This window comes from Ylistrum balloti, unplaced genomic scaffold (assembly GCF_031769215.1).
Source record: "Ylistrum balloti isolate Yb309-2 unplaced genomic scaffold, AGI_CSIRO_Ybal_v1 Utg370050, whole genome shotgun sequence".
Lineage (NCBI taxonomy): Eukaryota > Metazoa > Mollusca > Bivalvia > Pectinida > Pectinidae > Ylistrum > Ylistrum balloti.
Genome location: NW_026782103.1, coordinates 380,232 through 407,272, shown reverse-complemented (window position 1 = coordinate 407,272; position 27,041 = coordinate 380,232). Strand labels below are relative to the sequence as shown.

General features: G+C 36.7%; 1 protein-coding gene across 2 annotated transcripts; it reads right to left on the bottom strand.

Annotated features, from left to right (window-relative positions):
• LOC132549228 (hydroxymethylglutaryl-CoA lyase, mitochondrial-like) lies at positions 1 to 27,041 on the bottom strand. 2 transcript variants are annotated; one of them, XM_060213144.1, is made up of 11 exons: positions 26,930 to 27,013; positions 26,085 to 26,215; positions 24,843 to 24,911; positions 23,548 to 23,655; positions 13,175 to 13,270; positions 12,461 to 12,519; positions 11,679 to 11,768; positions 4,504 to 4,567; positions 4,188 to 4,376; positions 3,173 to 3,298; positions 1 to 2,695 (listed from the first exon to the last, which is right to left on the bottom strand). In XM_060213144.1, the coding sequence occupies exons 4-11, from the start codon at positions 23,650 to 23,652 to the stop codon at positions 2,591 to 2,593; spliced, it is 834 nt and encodes a 277-aa protein (XP_060069127.1). In that variant the 5' UTR covers positions 23,653 to 23,655; positions 24,843 to 24,911; positions 26,085 to 26,215; positions 26,930 to 27,013; the 3' UTR covers positions 1 to 2,590. The 2 variants fall into 2 exon arrangements, with proteins under 2 accessions (XP_060069127.1, XP_060069126.1); XM_060213143.1 differs by lacking the exon at positions 26,085 to 26,215 and having other exon boundaries at positions 26,930 to 27,041.

Genomic DNA, 27,041 nt, shown 5'->3' with positions numbered 1-27,041 from the left:
AAGAATTTTAATTTTTACTACATCTTATTTTTCACCCACAATTATTTCTGTAAATGGTTACACTTTATTTATACTATATTTAGACACACAAACACATTTGTAAATAATTACAATTAAACTTCACGTTATCATCAAAGAATTAAAACTCAAATCTCAAACAGTTTTATAACATATAGTGGATACTCCGTAAATAAAATGGACATTGTTTTATAATGAAATTGTAGAAATCTTGTGACCATAGCATTTTAAAAACAAATTTTGTTTAAGTTCAACATTTTCCAATTTATTAACTAATTATAAAAGCTAGGTGAGGGTGTTCTGGTGAAAAACCATGATCACTAAAATCTGACTAGTCTAAATGCCATTTCATTTTTGTCACTGAACCATGACAACTGAGCCTTGTTAAATCACATTAATTAAAATAATTTAATTGACTCACCTCTTTATCATTAAACTAGAGCTTTAACAATTAAATGACACCATATGTTACTTTTGATGTTTGTCCTTAGCAGAAATATTTTTTTGTTGAGGTCATGAAAACACTTAGCAAACACATAAGCAGTATTATGAACTGTCCTTTAAGACTCAAATCAATATACTACAAGTATTGTGATCAACCTTGTTTTTTTCTCAAAGATACATATTGAACTTTGACACACTCTATATAAATATAATTTCTACTAGAAATACAGTGATCAAATTTGACCTATTCTAAAAGACATGCTCTGATGAACTTTGACCTCTTTTAAAAGTAACACTGTTTTGATTTTCTGCCACTTCGTAAAAAACTTTTGCTTTTCCTCAAAGAAATTTGTTCCAACAATAATTATGACAATTATTAGAAAAAATGACATGCTCCACAAGAAAGCATGGTTTCTTAAACAATTCATATCATGTCATGCTTTCATCTTAAACAAGAGAACTGTATGTGTCGCCTGCATAAAGTGTCACAGTCACCCAGAAATTGGACTGGATGTGCAACGATCAACCATAAAGTTGTAATACCAAATTTCATTTCTACAACTTGAAGCATAACCAAAGAAAGTCAGGAAAACAATATTCCCAGAGAATTGTCTAAGTTCAAAGGGGCATAACTCAGCCAAGAAAGACCACAGACAGCCAGGAATCAAACTTAATCTGTACCCTTGCAACAAGAAGCCATATACCAAATTTCATTTCGATAACTCAAAGCATAAGCCAAAAAAGTCCGGAAAACAATATTCCCAGGAAATTTTCTAAGTTGAAAGGGGCATATCTCTGCCAAAATGCGTCACAGACAGCTGTGAATCCAGCTTAATCTGTACTCTTGCAACAAAGAGCCACATGCCAAATTTCATTTTGATAACTCAAAGCATTACCGAAGAAAGTCCGGAAAGCTTTCGTATGGACGACCACGCCCCCGCTGCCAACAACGATGACGCGTGACGTTGAACAAAGTGATCCCTTAGTGTCAGCCAGCTCTGCAGGCGACACAAAAATTGTACAAAAACTTTTTGGAATTAAAAAAAAAACATACTGCAGACAATTTTCCATTTTAACAATAGAATTACCAAAAGTATCATATGCTAAAATAATAGAGGAACACACTAATTGTATCATCTAGAATTTTTAGAATTCTAAATTCACTACAACAGATGTAGAAAGCCTTATTATCAACACAGGTTTATTGTTATACAATACTGTTAAGCTGTCAAAAATACCTCAATGTCATCACGAAGCGATACATACTATAAACATATACAGTTGTTGTCAGACAAACAGTTAATCCATTGTATTTATACTGTGATAAACTGAGGGGGTCAACAGACGTCTCCACATTCACTGTATTTATACTGTGATAAACTGAGGGGGTCAACAGACGTCTCCACATTCACTGTACTTATACTGTGATAAACTGAGGGGGTCAACAGACGTCTCCACATTCACTGTACTTATACTGTGATAAACTGAGGGGGTCAACAGACGTCTCCACATTCACTGTACTTATACTGTGATAAACTGAGGGGGTCAACAGACGTCTCCACATTCACTGTACTTATACTGTGATAAACTGAGGGGGTCAACAGACGTCTCCACATTCACTGTACTTATACTGTGATAAACTGAGGGGGTCAACAGACGTCTCCACATTCACTGTACTTATACTGTGATAAACTGAGGGGGTCAACAGACGTCTCCACATTCACTGTACTTATACTGTGATAAACTGAGGGGGTCAACAGACGTCTCCACATTCACTGTACTTATACTGTGATAAACTGAGGGGGTCAACAGACGTCTCCACATTCACTGTACTTATACTGTGATAAACTGAGGGGGTCAACAGACGTCTCCACATTCACTGTACTTATACTGTGATAAACTGAGGGGGTCAACAGACGTCTCCACATTCACTGTACTTATACTGTGATAAACTGAGGGGGTCAACAGATGTCTCCACATTCACTGTATTTATATTGTGATAAACTGAGGGGGTCAACAGACGTCTCCACATTCACTGTATTTATACTGTGATAAACTGAGGGGGTCAACAGACGTCTCCACATTCATTGTATTTATTGTATCTATATCTAACAGTCAAGCAGTGATATCATAAGCTAGATTTTTTAGCCTGGGCCACCTTGGAATGTGTAGGACAATCTATAGCCGAGGAAATATACTGTCCTGCCTCCAGTAGCTTCTGTATATTGATACCCTGAGAAAGTAAAATGAAAAATCGAAGTTACAAATCACTCATGTTGAAAACAAGATACCTAGCCACTATGACGGTCACCTGAAATAAGTAATATTAAATATAAAGGTTAAATTGTTTAAGGACGCAAGACATTGGATGAAGTTGATTGCAACAGGTTACCACGAGTCTTTGTCTCAGGTGACCTAAATTATCCATTGAAATCTGGTTAACACCGTTTATGGATTAATTTTAATGACCTTTAAGTTGTTAACTGGTTTTAAGTGTTATGACTTACATAATCATATTAAGAATTATATATCTTATTTTATTGACTAGTATAGGGATTGTCTTACTTCAGAAATTATCACCAACTCTATTAGCTAATCAAAAGGGAGTTAACAAACAATGAAACAATAATTATTAGCCAATGAAAATGCTTGTTTCGAGAAAAAAATAAATAATATCCTCTTGGTAAAAGGAGAAATAATATAAACTCACCGTTTTGATATTAAGACCATTCAACATGTAGACAACGTCCTCAGTGGAGACATTACCACTGGCACCTTTGGCATATGGACAGCCACCGAGTCCTGCTACAGAACTGTCTACAACTGACACTCCCATCTGTGTACAAAAAATAACGTCAAACAATTCAAAATGTGTTGTGACAAGGAGGATCAAAAAGCTAATTTCCAGAATCAAGAATTTTAGAATCAAAGTAAGATATCATTCATTAAATGTTTCATATCTTAGCTTTTATACAACAGAGGTGTCTTTATTTATTTCAATGCCTCTACTAGGATTCCAACTCAGGACCACTGGATAGTATTACCAGCGTTACATACTCTCCCTCTCGGAAATAATTAGTCCTTAAGTTTCCAAGGGTAACAGCATTGCTTATGAAAGTAACAATAAGTGGTATTCCTGAGTCCCTAAATTAACACCAATGTAACAGCGGTCATTATTTATTTCAATGCCTCTGTAAAGATTCGAACTCCGGACCACTAATTTACAAGCCTGACACTCAACAATCAAGCCAAGGAAAAGTTTTCTCCAGCCAAGCGGTAAACTGCGGTCAGGATTTGACTAGAGTTACCATTATCTAATGTAAATATTTTTAGCGCGTAAAATTTCCATCATTACACCTCAAGCTTTCTTTTACATTGAGTGGTCAGTTGGCAGAGTGGCAATGTGTTAAATGGTGACCAGAGTGTGATGACCTGAAGAGATTTGGAGAAGTATACTGTTTAATGACTTTCCCTAGTATATGGTTTTTCTCTTGGTACTCATCCAACAGTAAGATCCTTACTAGTTCTATACAGGTAAAAATGTCTCACAATAGATGTAAACACAATACATATACTTTGGGTGACCATGGTTACACCACTCAATAAGGATATAATATCATGGTTAAATCTGAGCATGCAAAAAGTTATCTTTTTACAATGAAACATGGCCATGTTATGTGGTACATTTGACCTATTTAATGACCGTTTTGAGAGCTAAAACCTACCTGTAAAGCAGCAAAAATATTGGCCAAAGCTTGACCATAAGTATCATGGCAGTGAACAGCCAGTTTGTTGACCGGTACACTTTTCATCACTTCAGTAAGCATTTTCTTCATTCCTCCAGGGGTGCCAATTCCTATCGTGTCTCCGAGAGAAATCTCATAACAACCCATGTCATACATACTCTTAGATACCTAAAACAGCCGATCAAATATGGTGTAACAATAGATATGTTGCAAGGATCCATATCAGTGGTACTTTTAAACTTAAATAAGCAGATATGTTGTACATGCACTACAATAACCTATATTACAACTTTACCTGGGCTACTTTTTCTGGTGCCACATCTCCTTCATACGGACATCCCAGTACACAGGAAACATACCTGCAATAAACCAAAATAAAGCACCTTGACTTCATCAAAATCTACTTCTGATAATTCTTTACTGGTATTTTAAACAAAACTTTCAAATACTTTACCGTGGAACACCATATTTTCCTGGGTTTTTTCATCATAATCACTTCCCCACTTCTCTCAGAAAATTTTATTTAAAAAAAAAAAAAAGTTTATTATAAGTGTATTTAATATTGTTTGTTGTTAATAATTTCCAGTCTTGACTACAAATACAGGAATAAACAGGTGACCCCCTATTGGCAATGGTTTATTTCAAATTGGTAATAACTTTTTATATGCACTATTAAGGATCAAGGAAAATCCAAAGATGAAATCCCTCTCAAAGAACAGTGGTGACCAACTGCAATTATCTAAATCCATGTTGTTTTTTCAATCAGTCCAAAAATAAATTATGCACAACTTATGATCAACAGGAATCATTAATCCAGTGTTTCTCAAGAAATGACTACAGTAACCTAACACTGTCAATATTGTTGCCTTTCAGCCATTTTCTGAGCAGTCCCTCAACTTTAGGGTCGCTTTCCAGTCATTTTCTGATCAGTCCCTCAATTTTAGGGTCGCCTTTCAGCCATTTTCTGATCAGTCCCTCAATTTTAGGGTCACCTTTCAGCCGTTTTCTGATCAGTCCCTCAATTTTAGGGTCGCCTTCTTGCCATTTTCTGATCAGTCCCTCAATTTTAGGGTCGCCTTTCAGCCATTTGCTGATCAATCCCTAAATTTTAGGGTTGCTTTCCAGCCATTTTCTGATCAATCCCTCAATTTTAGGGTCGCTTTCAGCCATTTTCTGATCAATCCCTAAATATTAGGGTCGCCTTCAGCCATTTTCTGAACAGTCCCTCAATTTTAGGGTCGCCTTCCAGTCATTTTCTGATCAATCCCTAAATTTTAGGGTTGCCTTTCAGTCATTTTCTGATCAGTCCCTCAATTTTAGGGTCGCCTTTCAGCCATTTTCTGATCAATCCCTAAATTTTAGGGTCGCTTTCAGCCATTTTCTGATCAATCCCTCAATTTTAGGGTCGCCTTTCGCCTTTCAGCCATTTTCTGAACAGTCCCTCAATGTTAGGGTCGCCTTCCAGTCATTTTCTGATCAATCCCTCAATTTTAGGGTCGCCTTTCAGCCATTTTCTGATCTGTCCCTCAATTTTTGGGTCACCTTCCAGCCGTTTTCTGATCAGTCCCTCAATTTTAGGGTCGCCTTCTTGCCATTTTCTGATCAGTCCATCAATTTTAGGGTCGCCTTCCAGCCATTTTCTGATCAGTCCCTCAATTTTAGGGTCACCTTTCAGCCATTTTCTGATCAGTCCCTCAATTTTTGGGTCACCTTCCAGTAAAACACAGATTTCAAAGCTGATGGGACAGTATTCGACTTAACCAATGGTTTACTGGATACATGTCTCAATGCTGTTTACTGGATACATGTCTCAATGCATTTTCTGATATGTGTCCATCAATTTTAGCTGTTTACTGGATACATTTCTCAAGCCTGTTTTCTGGATAAATGTCTCAATGCTGTTTACTGGATAGTGTCACCTTGTTTACTGGATATGTGTCTCATGTTTACTGGATACATGTCCCTGTTTACTGGAATGTGTCTCAAGCTGTTTACTGGATAAATGTCTCAAGGCTGTTACTGGATACGTGTAAAACACAGATAAGTCAAAGCTGATGGGACCAAATGAAATATTCGACTTAACCAATGGTTTACTGGATACATGTCTCAATGCTGTTTACTGGATATGTGTCTCAATGCTGTTTACTGGATACATTTCTCAAGGCTGTTTACTGGATAAATGTCTCAAGGCTGTTTACTGGATACATGTCTCAATGCTGTTTACTGGATATGTGTCTCAAGGCTGTTTACTGGATACGTGTCTCAAGGCTGTTTACTGGATACATGTCTCAATGCTGTTTACCGGATAGGTGTCTCGAGGCTGTTTACTGGATAAATGTCTCAAGGCTGTTTACTGGATACATGTCTCAATGCTGTTTACTGGATATGTGTCTCAAGGCTGTTTACTGGATACGTGTCTCAAGGCTGTTTACTGGATACATGTCTCAATGCTGTTTACCGGATACGTGTCTCGAGGCTGTTTACCGGATACGTGTCTCGAGGCTGTTTACCGGATACATGTCTCAATGCTGTTTACCGGATACGTGTCTCGAGGCTGTTTACCGGATACGTGTCTCGAGGCTGTTTACTGGATACGTGTCTCGACGCTGTTTATTGGATACGTGTCTCGAGGCTGTTTACTGGATACGTGTCTCAATGCTGTTTACTGGATACGTGTCTCAAGGCTGTTTACTGGATACGTGTCTCAGTGTAACAGTAAGAAATAAGTAATAAATAAAAAACAAATCATGTTACTTTTTACACTAACAATATCTTTTATTTAAATAAACATTTATAAGTACAAATATAAAACAAACAAGCAAATTCATGGAATTTATATCCCCCGCATTCCAAACATATTGTAAGTAAATATTTTAGAGGTTCGGTTGTAAACATGTCATAATGCTATGTAGAATGATATATTCTCTTGAGCTATGGTGTATTGCTTTAAAGCCAAAGAAAGATGTAAAGGATTATAGAGAGTAGATGTTTTATTGGACATATCAAATATTAACCAATAAAGTGAACTAATTGAAGAAAACTTGCATACTAGTAACTTTAATGGTGCTAAGCAGATCCATGGTCATCAGCAGGTACAGCAGTCCACATAATATGATGATCAGTATAGGGGACTGGATAATATTTGTGGGACTTCAAGTCTAAATCGGATTATATTTAGGAAAGTTACAGCACAAAAGTAAACTGACCAATGAAATCAAAGGATATGTCAGATGACACTGATAGTCAAACTCAGTCTTAATGACCTCAAGATGCATCTGCTGACCAAGTTTCACCCAAATTGGATGATATTTGGGGAAGTCAGAACACGGAAACGAAAGTGTAACAGACATATAGACGGCAGGACGGACAGACTGACGGACGGACAAACCAAATTTCATTTCATGGTCTCTCCCTCTAGGAAACGTTATAGCAGTGTGGAATCTCCCCAACGTTCTGCAGAGGAAGACAATGTCATTCATCTTTCTCCTGGGTGCTCGGAGATTGATTCATCCAAGTCATCTGATCATGACCCTCCCGGCCAGAAGGGTTCCAAAGGGGGAAGATGGCCCTGATACTGCTGAAGCCAAGGCTCAGCATGTGCTTTCGGGGATCCCGGCCCTCCGGGCCGACATCTCCTGGATTCTCAGGGCGGAGGTTTGGCAACCGCCTTCTGCATCGTAGGTGCTCGAATCCACCTCCTTTCAGTTCTGAAAACCCGCCCAGTCGAGTAACTCTACCGTTCCCGCTTGTTGACTGCCCCCTTCTAGGGCTCTACCCTATTCAGGGAAACGGCGGTCCTCCCGTTCCTGGCTCTTGTCCTTCTCCCACAGGCTCAGGCTCCGGGTGGGCAGATGATTCGCTGGTCTGGCAGGGGCTCAATCTGCCCCATCCAGAACTCCCTGTGGGCAGGCGTCTCTCTGCTTCCCTTCCCCAGTGGCAGGAGATCACAGAGGACGCTTGGGCTTTGTCTGTGTTCAAGGAGGGTTTAGGTATTCCCCTTCTTCGGGATCCACCCCTTGCCGCCCGCCTGATTTTCTTTCCTCAACCGGGGGATTTGGAAAAGGCTCGGGCGCTCCAGGAGGAAGTAGGGACCATGCTAGCCAAGGGCCTGATGCCCTTCTGGCTCATAATAGCACCTTTGGTGTTGCTGCAGGTGGTCATGGGATTCCTTCACTCACGCGAAATAGATGTCCACATTTATTTCAAGGACTCCCTCATGCTTTGTATGATGAAGGAATCGCTAGTGAAGGACACTCGTCTGGTCCTGAAACTCTTGCTCAGAGTCGGCTTCATTCCTTCCAGAGAGAAGTCAGAGGTTTCTCCATCTCAGGACTTCATCTTCCTGTGGAACTGTTTCGTCATGGTTTGGGGCTTAGCCCTTCCACCTCTAGAGAAGTTTGAGAAGGCCAGGGCTCTGACCTTCATTGCTTGGTCGCTTGTCCAGGTACTTTGGTTCCTCAGTTTTCTGGGTTATCTCAACTCCCTGGCAGATGTGGTCCCCCTTGGGAGGCTTCACATCAGACCTCTCCAGATGTTCCTCATGTCCAACTGGGTTCCATCATCCAGGAGTGGGAGGCCTGGATTCCGCTTACCCAGTCGGTCAGGGAGTTTGCTCCCTGGTGGACCATTCAGTAGAACGGATATCATATCGTATATATCATCCGCATCCTTCTTCTCTGCCAGGACATGCAGTTGACCATAGCAGTCAAGCATCTTCCTGGCAGGCTGAATGTGTTGGCGGACACTCTCTCCAGGCGCTGCCAGCCGGTGTTGACGGAATGGCAGCTGTGTCCCTTGATTTTCAAGGGGAATTGTCAGATGTGGGACAGACCTCTTATAGACCTGTTTACCACTTCCCTGAACAACCAGCTGCCAACCTTCATCTCCCCGGTGCCAGACCAAAAGGCTTGGGCTGTGGACGCCCTTTCTCTGGACTGGGAAGGGATGTATGCATATGCATTCCCTCCCTTCAACCTGGTGGGCAGGGTGCTACAGAAGTTCTGAGACAACCTTGGTTTCCGGAGCTCTTGTTGTTTCTCGTGGAGGAGCCCTTGGCTCTCCCCACCAGACCGAATCTCCTCGGTCCAGAACGACACACTCTCGACCAGAGATCCTCCACCTTCACGCGTGGAGGCTATCTTTGGAAGCCCCGCCAAGGCAGGCTTTTCTCGAGAGGTGTCCAATCTCATCGAGTGATCAATCAGGGCTTCCTCTTCTGCTGTCTACTTGTCACGTTGGAAGATCTTCTGTGATTGGTGTGTTGGCAGGAAGGTTGATCCGTTCGAAGCCTCTGTGCAGTTGATTGCGGATTTCCTACTCTCTCTGTTTAGGGATTGCAATCTGGCACCTGGCACTATCGCTGGCTATCGTACAGCTATTGCCAGTGTCCTTGCGTGTTATGGCAGGAAAGAGATAGGTTCGTCCTCCTCTCTTTCTGCCTTAATCAGAGGCTTCGCTCTGGAAAGACCCAGTGTTCGGCAGCTGGCCCCACAGTGGAATCTGGCCCTGGTGCTAGATTCCCTGATTAGGGCTCCTTATGAGCCTCTGGAGTCTGCCTCGTTAAGGTTTGTAACTTTCAAGGCAGTCTTCCTTTTGGCTGTTTTTGCCCATCAAACAGGGACAACGAAATATCTCCTCCCAGTCGGTTTTCAGGTGGGTTTGCCAGGGGGTTAAGTATGCTTACGAGCATTCTGATGATCAAGCTCGGGCGAGAGTAAAAGTGCGGGCTCATGAGGTCAGGGCCCTCGCTGCGTCCTTGGCCCTTCTCAATGGGTCCTCCTTTCAGGAGATCCTGTCTGCTGCCTTCTGGTGGGGCAGGGATACCTTCACAGATCTTTATCTGCGATACCTAGCTTCCCACTCAGAAGGCCTGTATTCGTTGGGACCTCTGGTGGTGGCATAGTCAGTGGCTGGGCCTCCTTGTTAGCCCGAGGCATGTCTTTCTGTACAGCGGCATGTGGGTACACCTGCTCTTTCACAGAGAGGTCCCTTCCTTCTCTTTGGCACTCTGTTCTCCCTCCCTACTACTTTGGCTGTGCTGAAGGGGCTGCCTGGCTTCTAGTCACCACTACGGTAAGACGAATTCGCTTACTAAATTTATGGTAATTATTACTGAAATGATATTGAGGTTTTTTTCATGTAAAACCAATTTTCATGAGGTAATACTTACTATAACTTTATGGAGTCCCACCCTATCCTCCCCTCTTCCTTATTTGCCTGGCTGCCCCTCTGTGGGGTACTCCATAAAGGTTATTAGAGGAAAGGAGATCACTCTATGTTCCTGCGGTGATGGCTCATGGATCGTAGGAATGACAGGTTTGTTTGAATCTTTTGTTGTTGGGATACAAAGATGTGTGTCGGTACTGTATTTGCATTATAAAGTTATGGTAAGTATTACCTCATGAAAATTGGTTTTACATGAAAAAAAACTCCAATTAATATCCCCCCGTTTCAGTGAAAGCGGGGGATAAAAAAAACTAATGTAAAACACTCGTCATTGAATTGCAGCTCACATGTCAATACACAACCACTCTCACACACATAATTTGTGAAATCGATACTTAAAGTGTACTCACAACTATATCTTTAAGATTAACAATTCCCATCAACAATATTATAAATTAAACTCAATAAATTCCTACTCAATAACATTCTACGTTAATACAAAATCAGTAACCCTGGGTTACAAAAAGGTGAAGGTTGCGGCAACATCGCTGAAGTATAACTTTACACGTACAGCTTTGTAAGAGCGTAACTGTTATCAAGTTTTTTTTTTCCTTTTGGTTTCTGTCAGCCATGCATGCACATAAAAATAAACAAAACACAGTAGATGTACCCAAGACAAGGTGGTGTGACGCCTGAATGTTTGACACAAAAAAAGGAACTTTTGGTATAATTTAGAAGGGATGGAACACAAGTTATATTCAACTCAAATGCAGTTTTTGATTCAACAGTGTTCCAAGCATCTGAGATTTACCAAGATAATGGAAGAAAAAAATTGGGAAGGAACAAAACATTCAATTTGTCTGATGTATTTGGTTCAAGCGTGTTTAACACAAGTAAGTTTTTCTGTATATACATATGTAAAACAACTACAGAAAGGCGAAAACAAACTATAATTACTGTTTAAATCCAAGATGAACAACATGACATATAATTCATCCAGCACATCTCAAGAAATCGTGATAACAAGAATTGTTTAAGGGAGAAGGATTGATGATGAACAAAGGGTAATTTGACAAGTTTGCCCACTATCTGCTGATGATAGCCTAAAAAATTCATCTGGTTTAAAAAACCTTCAGTTAAACTACACAAAGGCCATTATTACCTGATGTAAAAAAGCGATCAGGAAACAAATTCTTTATGCAACATGTTACAGCTAAGTCATTGCAGCGGATCTCTAAATCTTTATATACAGATGAATGGTACCTAAAATGGCCAACACAGGTAAAGCCTACAAGTTTTACTTACCCTCTAACAGGCATCTTACATTCCTTAGCAGCCTTCATGACTTCTTCAAATCGCTTCAAGCTATCTTCTATACTACAGTTTATGTTTTTTCTGTAAACAATCAAGAAAGAAAACTATTAAATAAACATATCAATAAATATCACATTGCATAAATTCATGGTACTTCACAGAAAGTTTTTAGTCTTTCAACAACAGATCTGTTATCAGTGTGATATTATCTAAGCATCATAACTCTTCTATTGGTAATTTTGATAAAGTAAACTTAGATACCTGATAAAATACATTAACAAAGTGAGCCACAGCTCACATAGATATACAAAGTGAGCCACAGCTCACATAGATATACAAAGTGAGCCACAGCTCACATAGATATACAAAGTGAGCCACAGCTCACATAGATATCCACCTAGTTTCGGTCTTTTTATTTTTTAACCAAATCTGATCATGAAATATCTTGTTCACATCAAGCTATCAATGACTTCAACTACTGAAAGACTAAAAGGTAGTAATATCAGACAAGAAGCCTGTTCAGAAGTAGTCTAATATAACCTTTGACCCTGGCAGATGACCATCAAGATATAATCAGGTGTAGAATTTGATGCTATGGTGTAGATATTAACTAAATCTGTGCATGGCTTGTACACACGCTTCAACTTTCAAAATTGGCATGACCTTTGACCTTTAACCTTGACTCATGGCCACTACTATCCAATTGTATAGGGATTCATGTGATATCTGAGATCCTGCACATAGGCACATACTGACTTGTTGGCTTCACATACCTGCTGAAGCTTTCAGAAGCTGCTCCAAATATGGCCACCTCAGAGACTTTCGCATTTACCTGTAAGACAAATATAATTAAAGATTCAAACACACATAACTTTGAAATTAAGCTGAAAAAATATCTAAAAAAGATTTTTCTTTCCTTATTCATATTGTGATTTACAACAGAATATTTTTTACACCCAAATCATTCTTACTCTTTGTCTTCTTAACCTATAATTATCATGTGTTTAGAATAAGGAATTCCGTTTTGGATACATTGAAAACTGTTGTTCACAATGGCATTGTAACTTTCTTTTCTTATGTTCTCCATTGTCTTACATGACAATGAATGAATATCTTTATGAGAACTTCTTTCATATTCTCCTTTCCTGAACTGATTGAATCTGTTAACATATAAACAGATTTAAATATTAATTTTCTCTGTCAATGATAAGAATCCAATACTTAATAGAAAGCTGAGAAGCAGGCTGCTAATTGTCATCCCAAAGCTAAGATACAGTGTCCATTCTTTCTAACATAAATCTGTCAAATTTGAGTTAACAAGTAAAAGCTAACTAGACTACAGAAAATTCTATGCAATTTAGTTAATTTTAACTTTCAAATTGCCAAAGGACTAGAATGTAAAGTGACAATTCTGTGATATCAAGGTTGGCTGGTCCAATGTAAGATCAAGGGAGGCAATCCTATCAGATAGTATTGGAGAGACTTACAGCACTTTTAAATCCTTGAAGATTGGGTGTGAGAGCAGCATAGGAGATATTTGGATGTCGCTTGATTCCCTGTAGGACTTCTGTATGATCTGCCATCTAGACAAAAGGAGACAGAAATTGATTAAAAACATTATGTATATCATATTCAAGTGTTTATGGTCTACTTACACTATTTACATAATATAGACTGGTATATATCTAGTAATAATTTCAACTAAGATTTTACAAAACTTCCGGTATGACGGTGTAAGCGAGTGGACGTACCTACAGGTGTCTCCGTAAATTTGTTTATTTTTCCCTTAAAGTGATTCTTTTTGAACTTTGAATTGACAGTTGCGAAAAAGAATTGTGAGTAGAAGACTTTTCAGGTATTGTGGAGTCGCTTTGTCGGTGTTTTTGAACTGGTTTGTAAGTTTTGTGTCTAACGACCTGTATTTTTACGTGTATACATGTCATTGCACGTGCAGTTACTATCATGCCACCCAAAGCAACAAAAACTAGAAGTGAGTCGACATATAAATGCGACGATTTCTCAGATATAAGTGAATGCTTCAGACAATTAGATAGATGAATTTCAGGGGAAATAGCAACTCAGAAAAATGAAGTCTCGAAAATAAATGCAGAAGTCACGTCGGTCAAAGACAGAGTATTTGAAAATGAAAAAGCTTTAGAGCATGTGGATGAGGAAATCTCCACCAAAAAAAGTGATATTTCTGCAGAAACAAACGAAAGGCTTAGTCTTGAGTTGTGGGGGCGCAAGTGGAACCTGGTTTTTCGAGGTATTGAGGGGGAGGTGAGGGAGGAGCCACGGACCACCCTAAAACAGGTAAGGGATTTTCTGAAAGATAGTCTTGAAATTAATGATGAGGTTACTAGGAACCTCTTATTTACAGCTGTACATCGATTGCCCAGTGGTCAACCTAGAAAGAAAAACATTATTGTTCGTTTTTCGGCCCTTATGGACAGGGATTTTGTCCTCAAACAGGCTATGTCCAAACTTAAACCAGGGTTGGGCTTTGCAGTGGTACCTGACCTACCACCATCTTTGGCCAAACTCCGTCAAGAATTACTTGGTAAAAGGAAAAATCTCCCTGTAGATGAGAAGAGGAAGACCAAACTGATATACTTGAAGAACGCGCCTTTCCTGACACTTGAAAAAAAGTAACTCTTCTACACATGTATAATATATACTTCTGGTGTGTATGCATACAACATACAAGGACAGTATAGAAGTATGTATACGTACATGGATAACATGGTACAGTACAGAAAAGATCGAGTCATAGTGTTGATATCAAGAAAAGACAGTAAAAATGATTAGATTCATTGGTTATCAATTAAAAACAATAAATATACAGTTGTGTACAAGTATACTTGATATATATATACATTTACTATTAGATACTATCATGTGAAGGGTTTATAAAAGCCTAAATGTGTATACGAAGTACATGTAATTTCTGCTGTGCACCTTCAAATTCTGTAAGTAAATATTTCAAGTGTACCCAGGTTGTTGTAGCCAAAATGAGATGTTATGTGCGTCTCTGGTCACAAGTTATGATGTTTGATTATATACGTTTGGAATGTGTACGATATCTGTGTTATACTTGTGAGAATAACACCAGTAAAGTGCCTTTAATGCCGTAAGTAATAACCTAATTTTATGTCTATAATCCATTTCCATGGTGTACATGTACAATAAAGAGAACTGGATGACCTAACACATTCCGATCGCACGTGCATGACACTAAATTCTATAGACTGACCTCACGGCCACAACTACCCGAGTGTGTGTGTTTTCTATGGATAGTGTTGCTATTGGTGTCTAAACCCGTGTATACAAGTAATGTACAGAATATAAAGTAAAACATCATACCCAGTTACTAGTTACTGAAAAAATGTGAAAGTTATCTTGCCTACAATATAAAGATAATACTCCATAGCTTTTTACTCATCTGGTAACAAACTCTAATACTACAATTCTAAAGTATTGTAATGTTTGTATTTTTTTAGTATCAAGGCCAATTGAAATGCTTCATATAAAAAGTATGTAGTAAGGCCGCTTAAAACAGGAAACAGATACTTCACATTTGCGCTTGCACGGTTTCACATAAAATGGCAGCCACCATTGAACAACACATACTCGCCGAATGTTGAAGGTAACAAATAGCAAATGCAACACATATAGTCACAATGTCATCTGTTATTATTAAAAACCAAACAATCGTGAATCTTCATCATGATTCGTTATCTTTGCCGGAGTGTTTTGTTTTCTTTTTATTATTTTTTCCACATGTAGCTTCGAGGCGATCCAGTACAATACCAACACAAACAGTGCATTCGGAATTGTTCTGACGACTGTTACGATCTCTATTTGAAAAACTAAAAAGCTACAATATGCATTAGGTAAATGAATTAGGTCACTACTAAAATTGATGTACATGTACGTACTATTCAATTATCTACTACATGTACAAGTCGAGTACAGACAAAATTAGACCAGACCTGCACTCTTCAATTTCATTTTTTCTTTTATGACATTTTTTGTGTTTAAAACATATAATATAATACAGAAATGTAAGCTAGTTGAAGGCAAGTTATGTTTAGTATGTTTGTTGGTTTCATGTCTATAGCTGTAAAGAAGACACCTGTAAGTGGACTGAAGTACAATGAACATCTCTTATTTTTTAATAATTGAAATGATTTGTAGTCGGACTAGTGGAATAGAGAATATATTCTCTATTGAAGTTGGAGAGGGAAGCTGGGGGGAAAGGGGAAATTTTGTATTGTCTTACATCACAATATCATTCATGTATTCATACATTTTTACATGCTGTCAACTGTCAATGGACCATATAATCTGTTCTTACATTTATGATATTAGCATTTTACTATGTATGTTAAAAATCATAGTTGTATATTTAGTTAATGGCTGAAGGTCTCAGGATTGGATGTGTAAATTGTAGAGGGTTGTCCTCAGATCCAATAAAGCGCAGGAATTTTTTTTGACAAATGTAGGAAAAATTATGATATAACTTTCCTTATAGATACACATTCCATTAAAAAAGTTGAAAACTTATTGAAAATAGAATGGGGATATGAGGCCTGGTTTAGTTCATATGTATCGAACAGTAGAGGGGTAGCAATCTTGTTTAAAAATTCTTTTGGTTTCTCTTTGTTATCCAGGAAAGAAGATGCAAATGGTAATTTTTTAATGGTGAATATTCATTTAACCTCATGCGATAGGAACTTAACTCTAGTAGCAGTGTATGGACCAAACAGCACAGATGTAAACTTTTATCATCAACTCTCTCACCACCTTGAATTTTGTGAAAATACGTCAATCATTATAGGTGGGGATTGGAATGCACCACAGAATTATTGTAAAGATACTAAGAATTACACCAATAGAAATAATGTAATCAATCAAGGTAGAATTATAGACATTGTGGATTCTTTTGATCTTGTAGATATCTGGCGAGAGCAGCATCAAGATGTAAATTTTTATACTTGGCATGGTCCAAATAGGAAACACTCAAGACTAGACTATTTTCTGGTATCCTCTGATTTAATCTCTGCTGTAACAAAAAGTGACATAGGCATAAGCTATAGATCAGACCACAGTGTTAGAATTTATTAAACAAAAAAGGGAACATGGAGGTTTAATAATAGTTTGCTGAGAGATCCAGACTATATAGATTTAGTAAAGGGATGTATAAATGAAGTAGTTAATAAATATGCAGAAAATCCTGAGGTAGAAAACAAAGACTTGTTGACATTTAGTATCAGTGACTCTTTATTATGGGAAACCATGAAATTTACTCTTAGGGGAAAAACTATTGCTTATACAGCACAGAAAAAAAGAGGACGGGAAAGGGAAGAAAAACAGTTAGAAACCAGATTAAAAACACTACAAAAAGCAAAATATAGACAGCTAGAACTTATTGGAGAGGTAGAGAATGACCTAAAACTACTCAGGGAGAGGAAAATAAATGGTATTGTTTTAAGGGCAAAATCAAGGTGGAAAGTAGAAGGTGAAAAATGTTCCAAATATTTTTGTAATCTGGAGAAGAGACATTTTCAGGAAAAACTAATTCCGAAACTTATAAAAGATAATGGACAAGAGATAACTGATTTAGAAGAGATTATTCAAGAACAGAAACATTACTACGAAAAATTATATACAAAAAATACAGCAGAAGGAAATCAGCATATTTTTTTTTGATGATACAAATCCATTCATAAAAAAATTGTCTGTCGCACAAATTGATGAATTAGAAGGTAAATTAGAATACAGAGAGTGTCTCTTCTCAGTAAAAAGTATAAAGAACAATAAATCGCCTGGTATTGATGGATACACTGTAGAGTTCTATAAATTTTTCTGGCCAGATATTCATTATTTTTTTGATACGATCTTTAAACCAGGCACATATAGGTGGTCAATTTTCTATTTCACAACGACGTGGTATAATTACATGTATCCCTAAGGAAGGAAAGTCTAAGTTGTATATGAAAAATTGGAGGCCCATAACTCTTTTAAATGTAGATTATAAAATTGCATCATCTGTTATTTCGAATAGGATAAAGAAAGTTTTAGATACTCTTATTAGTGATACACAGAAAGGCTTTATAAAAGGTAGATATATAGGAGAGTGCACTGGATTGGTTGCAGACATAATAGAAAATACTGAAAAAAGTAATATTCCAGGACTTCTTTTATTGATTGACTTTGAAAAAGAAGGAATTCTTTAGATTTTGGTTTTATTTTTCAATCTTTACATTTTTATGGTTTTGGCCCTTCAATTATTCAATGGATTAAAGCTCTGTATAAAAATAGTTCTTGTTGTATTTTAAACAATGGGCATTGTTCAGAATTTTTTGATGTACAGCGTGGGGTAAGGCAGGGCGACCCTTTAAGTCCCTATATATTTATTTTATGTGTAGAACTACTAAGTTCAGCTTTAAAAATTAATCCAGATATAAACATCATTACTATTATCAACTCAGAATATTTAATAAACCAATTTGCAGATGATACATCTTTTACCCTCTCAGATGATCCAGTGAAACAACATTAAATATTTTGGAAGATTTTGGAAAAGTATCAGGACTTAAAATAAATTTTGAAAAAACTCAGGCAATTTGGATTGGGGCAAGACGGGGTTGTGGGTTGGAACTTTTACCTGAAAGAAATTTATCATGGAATCACCAAGGTATTTTTAAACTCCTTGGTATTAAATATAATTTTCAAAAAATGAACATATTTGAAGATAACTACATTGAAAAATTAAAAGCAGTTCAAAAATTATTGAAAGATTGGTCTTTTAGAAATTTATCTTACATTGGAAGAGTAGCAATCATTCGAACTCTAGCATTGCCTATTTTTATTCAGATATTAACTGTCCTTCCGGACCCACCTTCATATATTACAAATGAGCTACAAAAATGTTTTTTTGTTTTTTTGTGGGATGGAAAGCCAGACAAAATAAAGAGAAATATTATGTATAGTGACTATGGAAATGGGGGATTGTGTCTTCCACATGTTTTAAGTTTTTGTCATTCTCTCAAGATGTCTTGGATCAAAAAAATCATTGATCCCTTGAACCATTCAGCATGGAAAATACTACTCATAGATGAATTGGAGGGTGTTGGAGGTGATAATATTTTTAAAATGACCAAAGAAGGATTAACAGAATTATCAAAGCATTTTAATACTTTCTGGAGAGAAGTGTTTACAGCTTGGGCTTCTATACAGGAAAATGTGTCCCCCACAACCCCTGAAGAGGTGGTATCACAGCCTCCCCACAACCCCTGAAGAGGTGGTATCACAGCCTCCCCACAACCCCTGAAGAGGTGGTATCACAGCCTCCCCACAACCCCTGAAGAGGTGGTATCACAGGTGCACCCTGAAGAGGTGGTATCAGCCTCCCCACAACCCCTGAAGAGGTGGTATCACAGCCTCCCCACAACCCCTGAAGAGGTGGTATCACAGCCTCCCCACAACCCCTGAAGAGGTGGTATCACAGCCTCCCCACAACCCCTGAAGAGGTGGTATCACAGCCTCCCCACAACCCCTGAAGAGGTGGTATGTTGAGAGGTGGTATCACAGCCTCCCCACAACCCCTCCCCACAACCCCTGAAGAGGTGGTATCACAGCCTCCCCACAACCCCTGAAGAGGTGGTATCACAGCCTCCCCACAACCCCTTTATCACAGCCTCCCCACAACCCCTGAAGAGGTGGTATCACAGCCTCCCCACAACCCCTGAAAAGAGGTGGTATCACAGCCTACAACCCCTGATGGTATTTTTTTTTAATAGTTTCATTAAAAGAGACAAAAGATAGTTTTTTTATAAACATTGGTGTAAAAAGGGCATATTTTTTGTTTCTGACTTACTAGAAAACAATATTCTTTATGTCTTATGATAATTTCTCTATTAAGTATGACATTAATGTGAATTATTAAGATTACAATGGCGTTATTAATGCCATACCAAGAAATTGGAAAGCAATTCTGCAGAATGTAAATGTTGATACACCTACTGTTGAATATAAATTAATCAATCACCTCACTACACATGATAAAGTAACAAAATACTTTTATCATATTCTTATTCATTTATTTTCTGAAAAGCCAATAAGTAGTCAAAGAAAATGGCAAGAAATTCTCACTACTGATATCAGTGAAGAAACTTGGGAACTGATTATCTCATGCCAAGGGAGGTAACTGATGATACAAAACTTATAAACTTTCAGTATAAAATAATACCCAATATATTGTATACTAATACAAAGCTAATGAAATGTAAACTAACAGAAACTGAAAGATGTACTTTCTGTATAAATGAGAGGGAAACTATTATTCACCTGTTCTGGGAATGTAGTGTTGTCAAAACATTTTGGCTTTTGTTGATGGAAATGTTAGGAAACAAATACCAAATAACCTTACTTAGGCATCCAAAAATCTTTATTTTTGGTGTAACAGATGTAGATGTGGAACACCGAATATGAAATTATTTTTTTACTAATTCTCATGAGATACTTTATTTACTATTGTAAGTTGAAAAATACAGTACCAACAATATCTGAAGGGAGAAAATACATTAACTATTATAATAAAATAGAACATATGGGAATATATGCATATACATATAAAAAAACAAGAAGAGATAAAAAAAAACCAAATGGATTTTTATCAATCAGTTATTAAGTTAAGATAATCTGCTGATTAAAATAAAAGTTATACAACTATACTTTAAGTTACCAACTTGTGAAAATATAGTGTATTACTAAGTACATGTGTATACAAATTTATATCATTATGTGTAAGATGTAAGTTCAATATACATATGTATACCTCTAACGTACCTCTATATACAAATTTATATCATTGGTGTGTAAGTTGTATAGTACAGTATACTATTACAAAGTATGTGTGTATACAGATTTATATCAATGAGTGTAAGTTGTACAGTGCAGTATGCTATTTAAATGTATGTGTGTACACAAATTTGGATCATTGTGAGGTGAGATTGTATAGTTGTATGTGATTATGGAGAAAAACTTGAATAAAAAAAAAGTATATATATATCTAGTAATAAGTCTATGTCTGGTAGACTATATAGACTGGTATATATCTAGTGATAAGTCTATGTCTGGTAGACTATATAGACTGGTATATATATAGTGATATAGTGATAAGTCTATGTCTGGTAGACTATATAGACTGGTATATATATAGTGATATAGTGATAAGTCTATGTCTGTATATATAGACTGGTATATATCTAGTGATAAGTCTATGTCTGGTAAACTATATAGACTGGTATATATCTAGTAATAAGTCTATGTCTGGTAGACTATATAGACTGGTATATATCTAGTGATAAGTCTATGTCTGGTAGACTATATAGACTGGTATATATCTAGTGATATAGTGATAAGTCTATGTCTGGTAGACTATATAGACTGGTATATATCTAGTGATAAGTCTATGTCTGGTAGACTATATAGACTGGTATATATCTAGTAATAATATATCTAGTCTATGTCTGGTAGACTATATAGACTGGTATATATCTAGTGATAAGTCTATGTCTGGTAGACTATATAGACTGGTATATATCTAGTAATAAGTCTATGTCTGGTAGACTATATAGACTGGTATATATCTAGTGATAAGTCTATGTCTGGTAGACTATATAGACTGGTATATATATAGTGATATAGTGATATATCTAGTCTATGTCTGGTAGACTATATAGACTGGTATATATATAGTGATATAGTGATAAGTCTATGTCTGGTAGACTATATAGACTGGTATATATCTAGAGATAAGTCTATGTCTGGTAAACTACATAGACTGGTATATATCTAGTAATAAGTCTATGTCTGGTATATATATATATAGACTGGTATATATATATCTAGTGATAAGTCTATGTCTGGTAAACTATATAGACTGGTATATATCTAGTGATATAGTGATAAGTCTATGTCTGGTAGACTATATAGACTGGTATATATCTAGTGATAAGTCTATGTCTGGTAGACTATATAGACTGGTATATATCTAGTGATAAGTCTATGTCTGGTAGACTATATAGACTGGTATATATATAGTGATATAGTGATAAGTCTATGTCTGGTAGACTATATAGACTGGTATATATATAGTGATATAGTGATAAGTCTATGTCTGGTAGACTATATAGACTGGTATATATCTAGTGATAAGTCTATGTGATATATAGTCTATATCTAGTGGTAGACTATATAGACTGGTATATATCTAGTAATAAGTCTATGTCTGGTAGACTATATAGATATATATAGTGATATAGTGATAAGTCTGGTATATATCTAGTGATAAGTCTATGTCTGGTAGACTTTATAGACTGGTATATATCTAGTAATAAGTCTATGTCTGGTAGACTATATAGACTGGTATATATCTAGTGATAAGTCTATGTCTGGTAGACTATATAGCCTGGTATATATATAGTGATATAGTGATAAGTCTATGTCTGGTAGACTATATAGACTGGTATATATATAGTGATATAGTGATAAGTCTATGTCTGGTAGACTATATAGACTGGTATATATCTAGTGATATAGTCTATGTCTGGTATATACTATATAGACTGGTATATATCTAGTAATAAGTCTATGTCGGGTAGACTATATAGACTGGTATATATCTAGTAATAAGTCTATGTCTGGTAAACTATATAGACTGGTATATATCTATATATCTAGTAATAAGTCTATGTCTGGTAGACTATATAGACTGGTATATATCTAGTAATAAGTCTATGTCTGGTAGACTATATAGACTGGTATATATCTAGGTAGACTATATAGACTGGTATATATCTAGTGATAAGTCTATGTCTGGTAAACTATATAGACTGGTATATATCTAGTGATAAGTCTATGTCTGGTAGACTATATAGACTGGTATATATCTAGTGATAAGTCTATGTCTGGTAGACTATATAGACTGGTATATATCTAGTAATAAGTCTATGTCTGGTAGACTATATAGACTGGTATATATCTAGTGATAAGTCTATGTCTGGTAGACTATATAGACTGGTATATATCTAGTAGAAGTCTATATCTGGTAGACATTACATTGCCATTTACATTGCTGTTCAGAAGAATAACACACAAATTCTATTTTCATTGTTTGGTAATAAATTCAACCTGTAAATATTGCTGTTTAGTAGAATTACGAACAAATTCTATTTTGTTGTCCATCACCTAATTTTGCTTTATTGGTCCTTTGGGGTCCTGATATAAGCCCATCATCTATCCTTTTCTTATGTTTACCCCCCATGGTCATGTAATATGTTCATCGCCTTAACTTTGTTGTGTTACATCCCCCTCCCCTGGGGCCCTGTAATAAGCCCATCAACTGACTTTTTGTTATGTTGTCCCTCCTTGGGTCCTATAATAAGCCCATCAAATGATTTTTTGTTATGTTGGTCCTTCCTGAGGCCCTATAATAAGCCCATCAAATGATTTTTTGTTATGTTGGTCCTTCCTGAGGCCCTGTAATAAGCCCATCAAATGACACTTTTTGTTTTGTTGTCCCTCTTGAGGCTCTGTAATAAGCCCATCAACTGACTTTTTGTTATGTTTGCCCTCCTGGGGCCCTGTTATAAGCCCATCAACTTACATATCTTTTTCATATTGGCCCTTACTGGGGCTCTGTAATAAGCCCATCAATGGATTTTTTGTTATGTTTGCCCTCCTGGGCTAATTGCTGGGTAAATATATAACAAACAACTAATATCAAATTCTTACAGACAAATGATAGAGATATCAATTTTAATAGGTGTATGAATGACTTATTAATTTTTACCTGTGGTACCCATTTCGGAGATACAAAACTTGTAACTTCAATCACAGGTAGTCCGGCCTCTGACAACAGATCTATGAATTTGATTTTGGTTTCTGTTGGCACCATAACCTATAATTTCAAATATCAGACAGTCAGTATATAACAGCATGCTACCTATCTATTTTAATCTTACATAACAGAGACCTGGCAGAGATATTACCCCCCCTCCCCCCTCTGGTAGTATGCTTATGAGTTTCTACCAAATATGCTTAAAAATGAAAAAAAAATACCAACATGACAACAAAATCATAATCCAAACTCAAATTCAATAATACTAGCTACGGCAAATATGAACAAAAGATTTACACAGAGACTTTTGAGAAATAAAGATAATAACACAAGATGTTTTGGAAGAGTAAGCATCTCCTGTTTACCCACCATTTAAAATCTTTGTCAATCCAAGTAAGAAATACCACATTCTAAAATGAGAGTTAGGTATACGACAACAGAACCAACAGGTGACTAACAAGCATCAAACACATCCAGCTTAACTTGCATGGAACTAGTCTAATAAAGGGAGTTAGATGCTCAGCTGGAACCCATACTTATCTTATTTACAGATTTGCTTCAATTGTTGTAAATAATGCATAAACTGCCAAAGAACCCATAAAAACTACTGCAAATCACTTAGTTTTCGTAAATAATTTATTAAGCAAATATGCCTTTTCAGACATATTCGCGAAAACATATTTTTGCTATTGCTGATTTATAAATGACTTTAAAGTCAGGAAAGATGGGCCATTAGAGAACTGGAGTATGAAGGACGCTGATACCAGTAACCATAACAATAAAGATGTCACCCAGAATTAATTTTGTACAAATAACTGCAAGGGATTCAAATTTGCAACCTTCCCTCCCTTCTTATAATGCGAAAATAAATTCCACAAAAAGTAGGTGTTTTACAATAAATTTCCAAGCCAATATAAATCCACCTGGTCTGACCATCATTTCTGAGATGTTTCTCGTTTCAAATTTGTATATACGTCAGCACTGTGTAGTGAATGACACAGGTATGAGACTTTTCAAACAATCTAAGTATGGTACCACAACTATATCATGCATGGCACTGAAACATTGGTAACCAATGAATAAATAACAGGTTAAATAGAATCACCTGGAAATGTGTGGCACTATAGTACATTGTGATAACATTGTTATTATGATCTCAAATTCATTTTATTGACTGTATAAAAACTAAATAAAAATTCATCAACATTTCAAATTCAACAATTTAGTATACATTTTCCTGTACCAACCTTCTCATTTTGTAATCCGTCTCGTGGGCCAACCTCTACCACTTTCACAAATGATGGGAATCCTGCAAACTGTAATCAACAATTTTTTTCTTTTTTAATATTCATACAAAACACAGCATCTATTCCTGTATCTTTTTTACTTTAATCATTTCATTGTCACTTTGGGTTAAAAAGGAGAACTGAATAACTTATTAGCTGAAGCTGTGGAAGCTCCATTTCTGTCTGGACGAGCAGTAAATGTGAGTTTTTTTTTCAAGGAATGTGGTGTTGAGATTCTTGATTGTGACTTACTAAATCTTGAAAAGGAGGGAATGGTGTAAAAGAAGAGGATCAATGTGCTTATAGATAGATATGGAATCTGTCACTTTCCTGATGGAACATGCTTCTTTGAATCAGCTGGTAGATCCATGAATTATTATTCTGAGTACGATTCTTATTGAATACTGGTATTTCAAAGTAAAATTTCATCTTGTAGTTTTGATATTTAAACATGCACAATTTTTCTGAAAGACTTTTATAAAATTTGTTTTTGTAATAAACAGATGACTGAGTATAATACTTTATCCACAAAGACATGTGGGGTCAAAAAATTAATTAATGTACACATGTACCTGATGGGTTTTATCAATTTTCAACAGAATAAAGGAAGCTTAATTGCTTGTACTGTCCTGTTGAAAGCTATTTCACTTATAAGACACACAATATAAGACATACTCTGCACGTGCATGGGGGACTGCTATGTCATACCCAAAGTGCATGTTACATTTCGTAGCAGTAAACAGGCCTGGTTAACTGTAAGGTGCTCCATGAACAATATGGAAATCAAAGTGTTTCTGGGACTAAGGGTTCTAGTCCAAAAACGAGACCGCTATGGAAGTAAACAGGCTTAGTTACCTGTAGGGTGCCCTCGGACAGTATGGGAAGCATAAGGTTCCTGGAGACTTGTCAGAGACTGAGGGTTCTAGTTCTAAGACAACACCACTATGGCAGTGAACAGGCCTGGTTACCTGTATGAGAAGCACAATGTCCCTAAGATTTGTCAGGGACTGAGGGTTCTAGTCCTAACATGATATTACTATGGCAGTGAACAGGCCTGGTTACCTGTAGGCTGCCCTTGGACAGTATGAGAAGCACAATGTCCCTAAGATTTGTCAGGGACCGAGTATTCTAGTCCTAACACAATATTACTATGGCAGTGAACAAGTGGTGAGATGGTGCAGTGGTAATGCACTCCCCTTTCACCTAGCTGTCCATGAAGTTGATTCCAGGAACACTCCTGTAAAGGTAGGAAGCCAACTGTCTGACCACATTGGTTTTCCCCAGGTACTCCAGTTTTCTCCTACAGTAAGACCCCTCTCAGTGATTTACATAATCTGAAATAAGTTGTTGTTTTACAACTGTTATATAAAATAAATAAAGCTTACATATATATCATATATATATTGAATCCTTCTTTCCACCCTGATTTGATGGTAGAATGAGCATCAAAGATTTAGAGCTTGGAAAGAATTCTCAGTCGGCACAATAACGTCTTATAACAAATTGATACTGTTCTTGGTCATCAGAAACGAAAGTGCAGTCACGTGTCCGATACAAATGTCAGTCAATTCAGGTGAGCAGATTTGAAGTTGAATACATGGATATTTTGAATGAAAAATACTGTTGTTTCACCGTTTTAAAAAATAAATCTTATATTATGGACACATTTGAATTCATTTATGTATTTATTTGTTGGCAATTCGTCGACACAGCATAGCTAACGAGAAATGACTTTTCTGTGGTCCGAAACTAATGTGCCAAGGATATAAATCGTTCTTCTAAATCGTCAAGACAGCAAAGTAGTAACGAGAAAGTATTATCAGATGTACATTTGAATGGTGTTTTAAAGACACGTGGAAACCTTTCAAATACGTGATTTGTATTTTTAGTAGCATACAAGCATACTATAACGTGGTAACTCTAAATTCAAAATAAGATTATATTACATCTAACTTGTGTGGGTTGTCGAAATGGGAACACATTTTTTATGATTGACGACAGCGACAACAAAACGGCATTCCTTAAAAAGGAAAAAAATATATCCTTACAGCAGCATTTGAACAATTTCGTGACACTTTCTTTCGTGACAACTTCGAAAATATTTGAGTACATCGGTGTAAAGTGAAAGTCAACGAGGCCATTTTCACCGGAAGTAAACAA

Coding starts and splice junctions, on each gene's coding strand:
- LOC132549228 (XM_060213143.1), bottom strand. CDS start 27,022: ATGGCCTCGTTGACTTTCACTTTACACCGATGTACTCAAATATTTTCG. Junction 13,271..23,547: donor CTCCGAAATGGGTACCACAG/GTAAAAATTAAT, acceptor CCTTTTGTCTAG/ATGGCAGATCATACAGAAGT. Junction 4,377..4,503: donor CACCAGAAAAAGTAGCCCAG/GTAAAGTTGTAA, acceptor CGGCTGTTTTAG/GTATCTAAGAGTATGTATGA.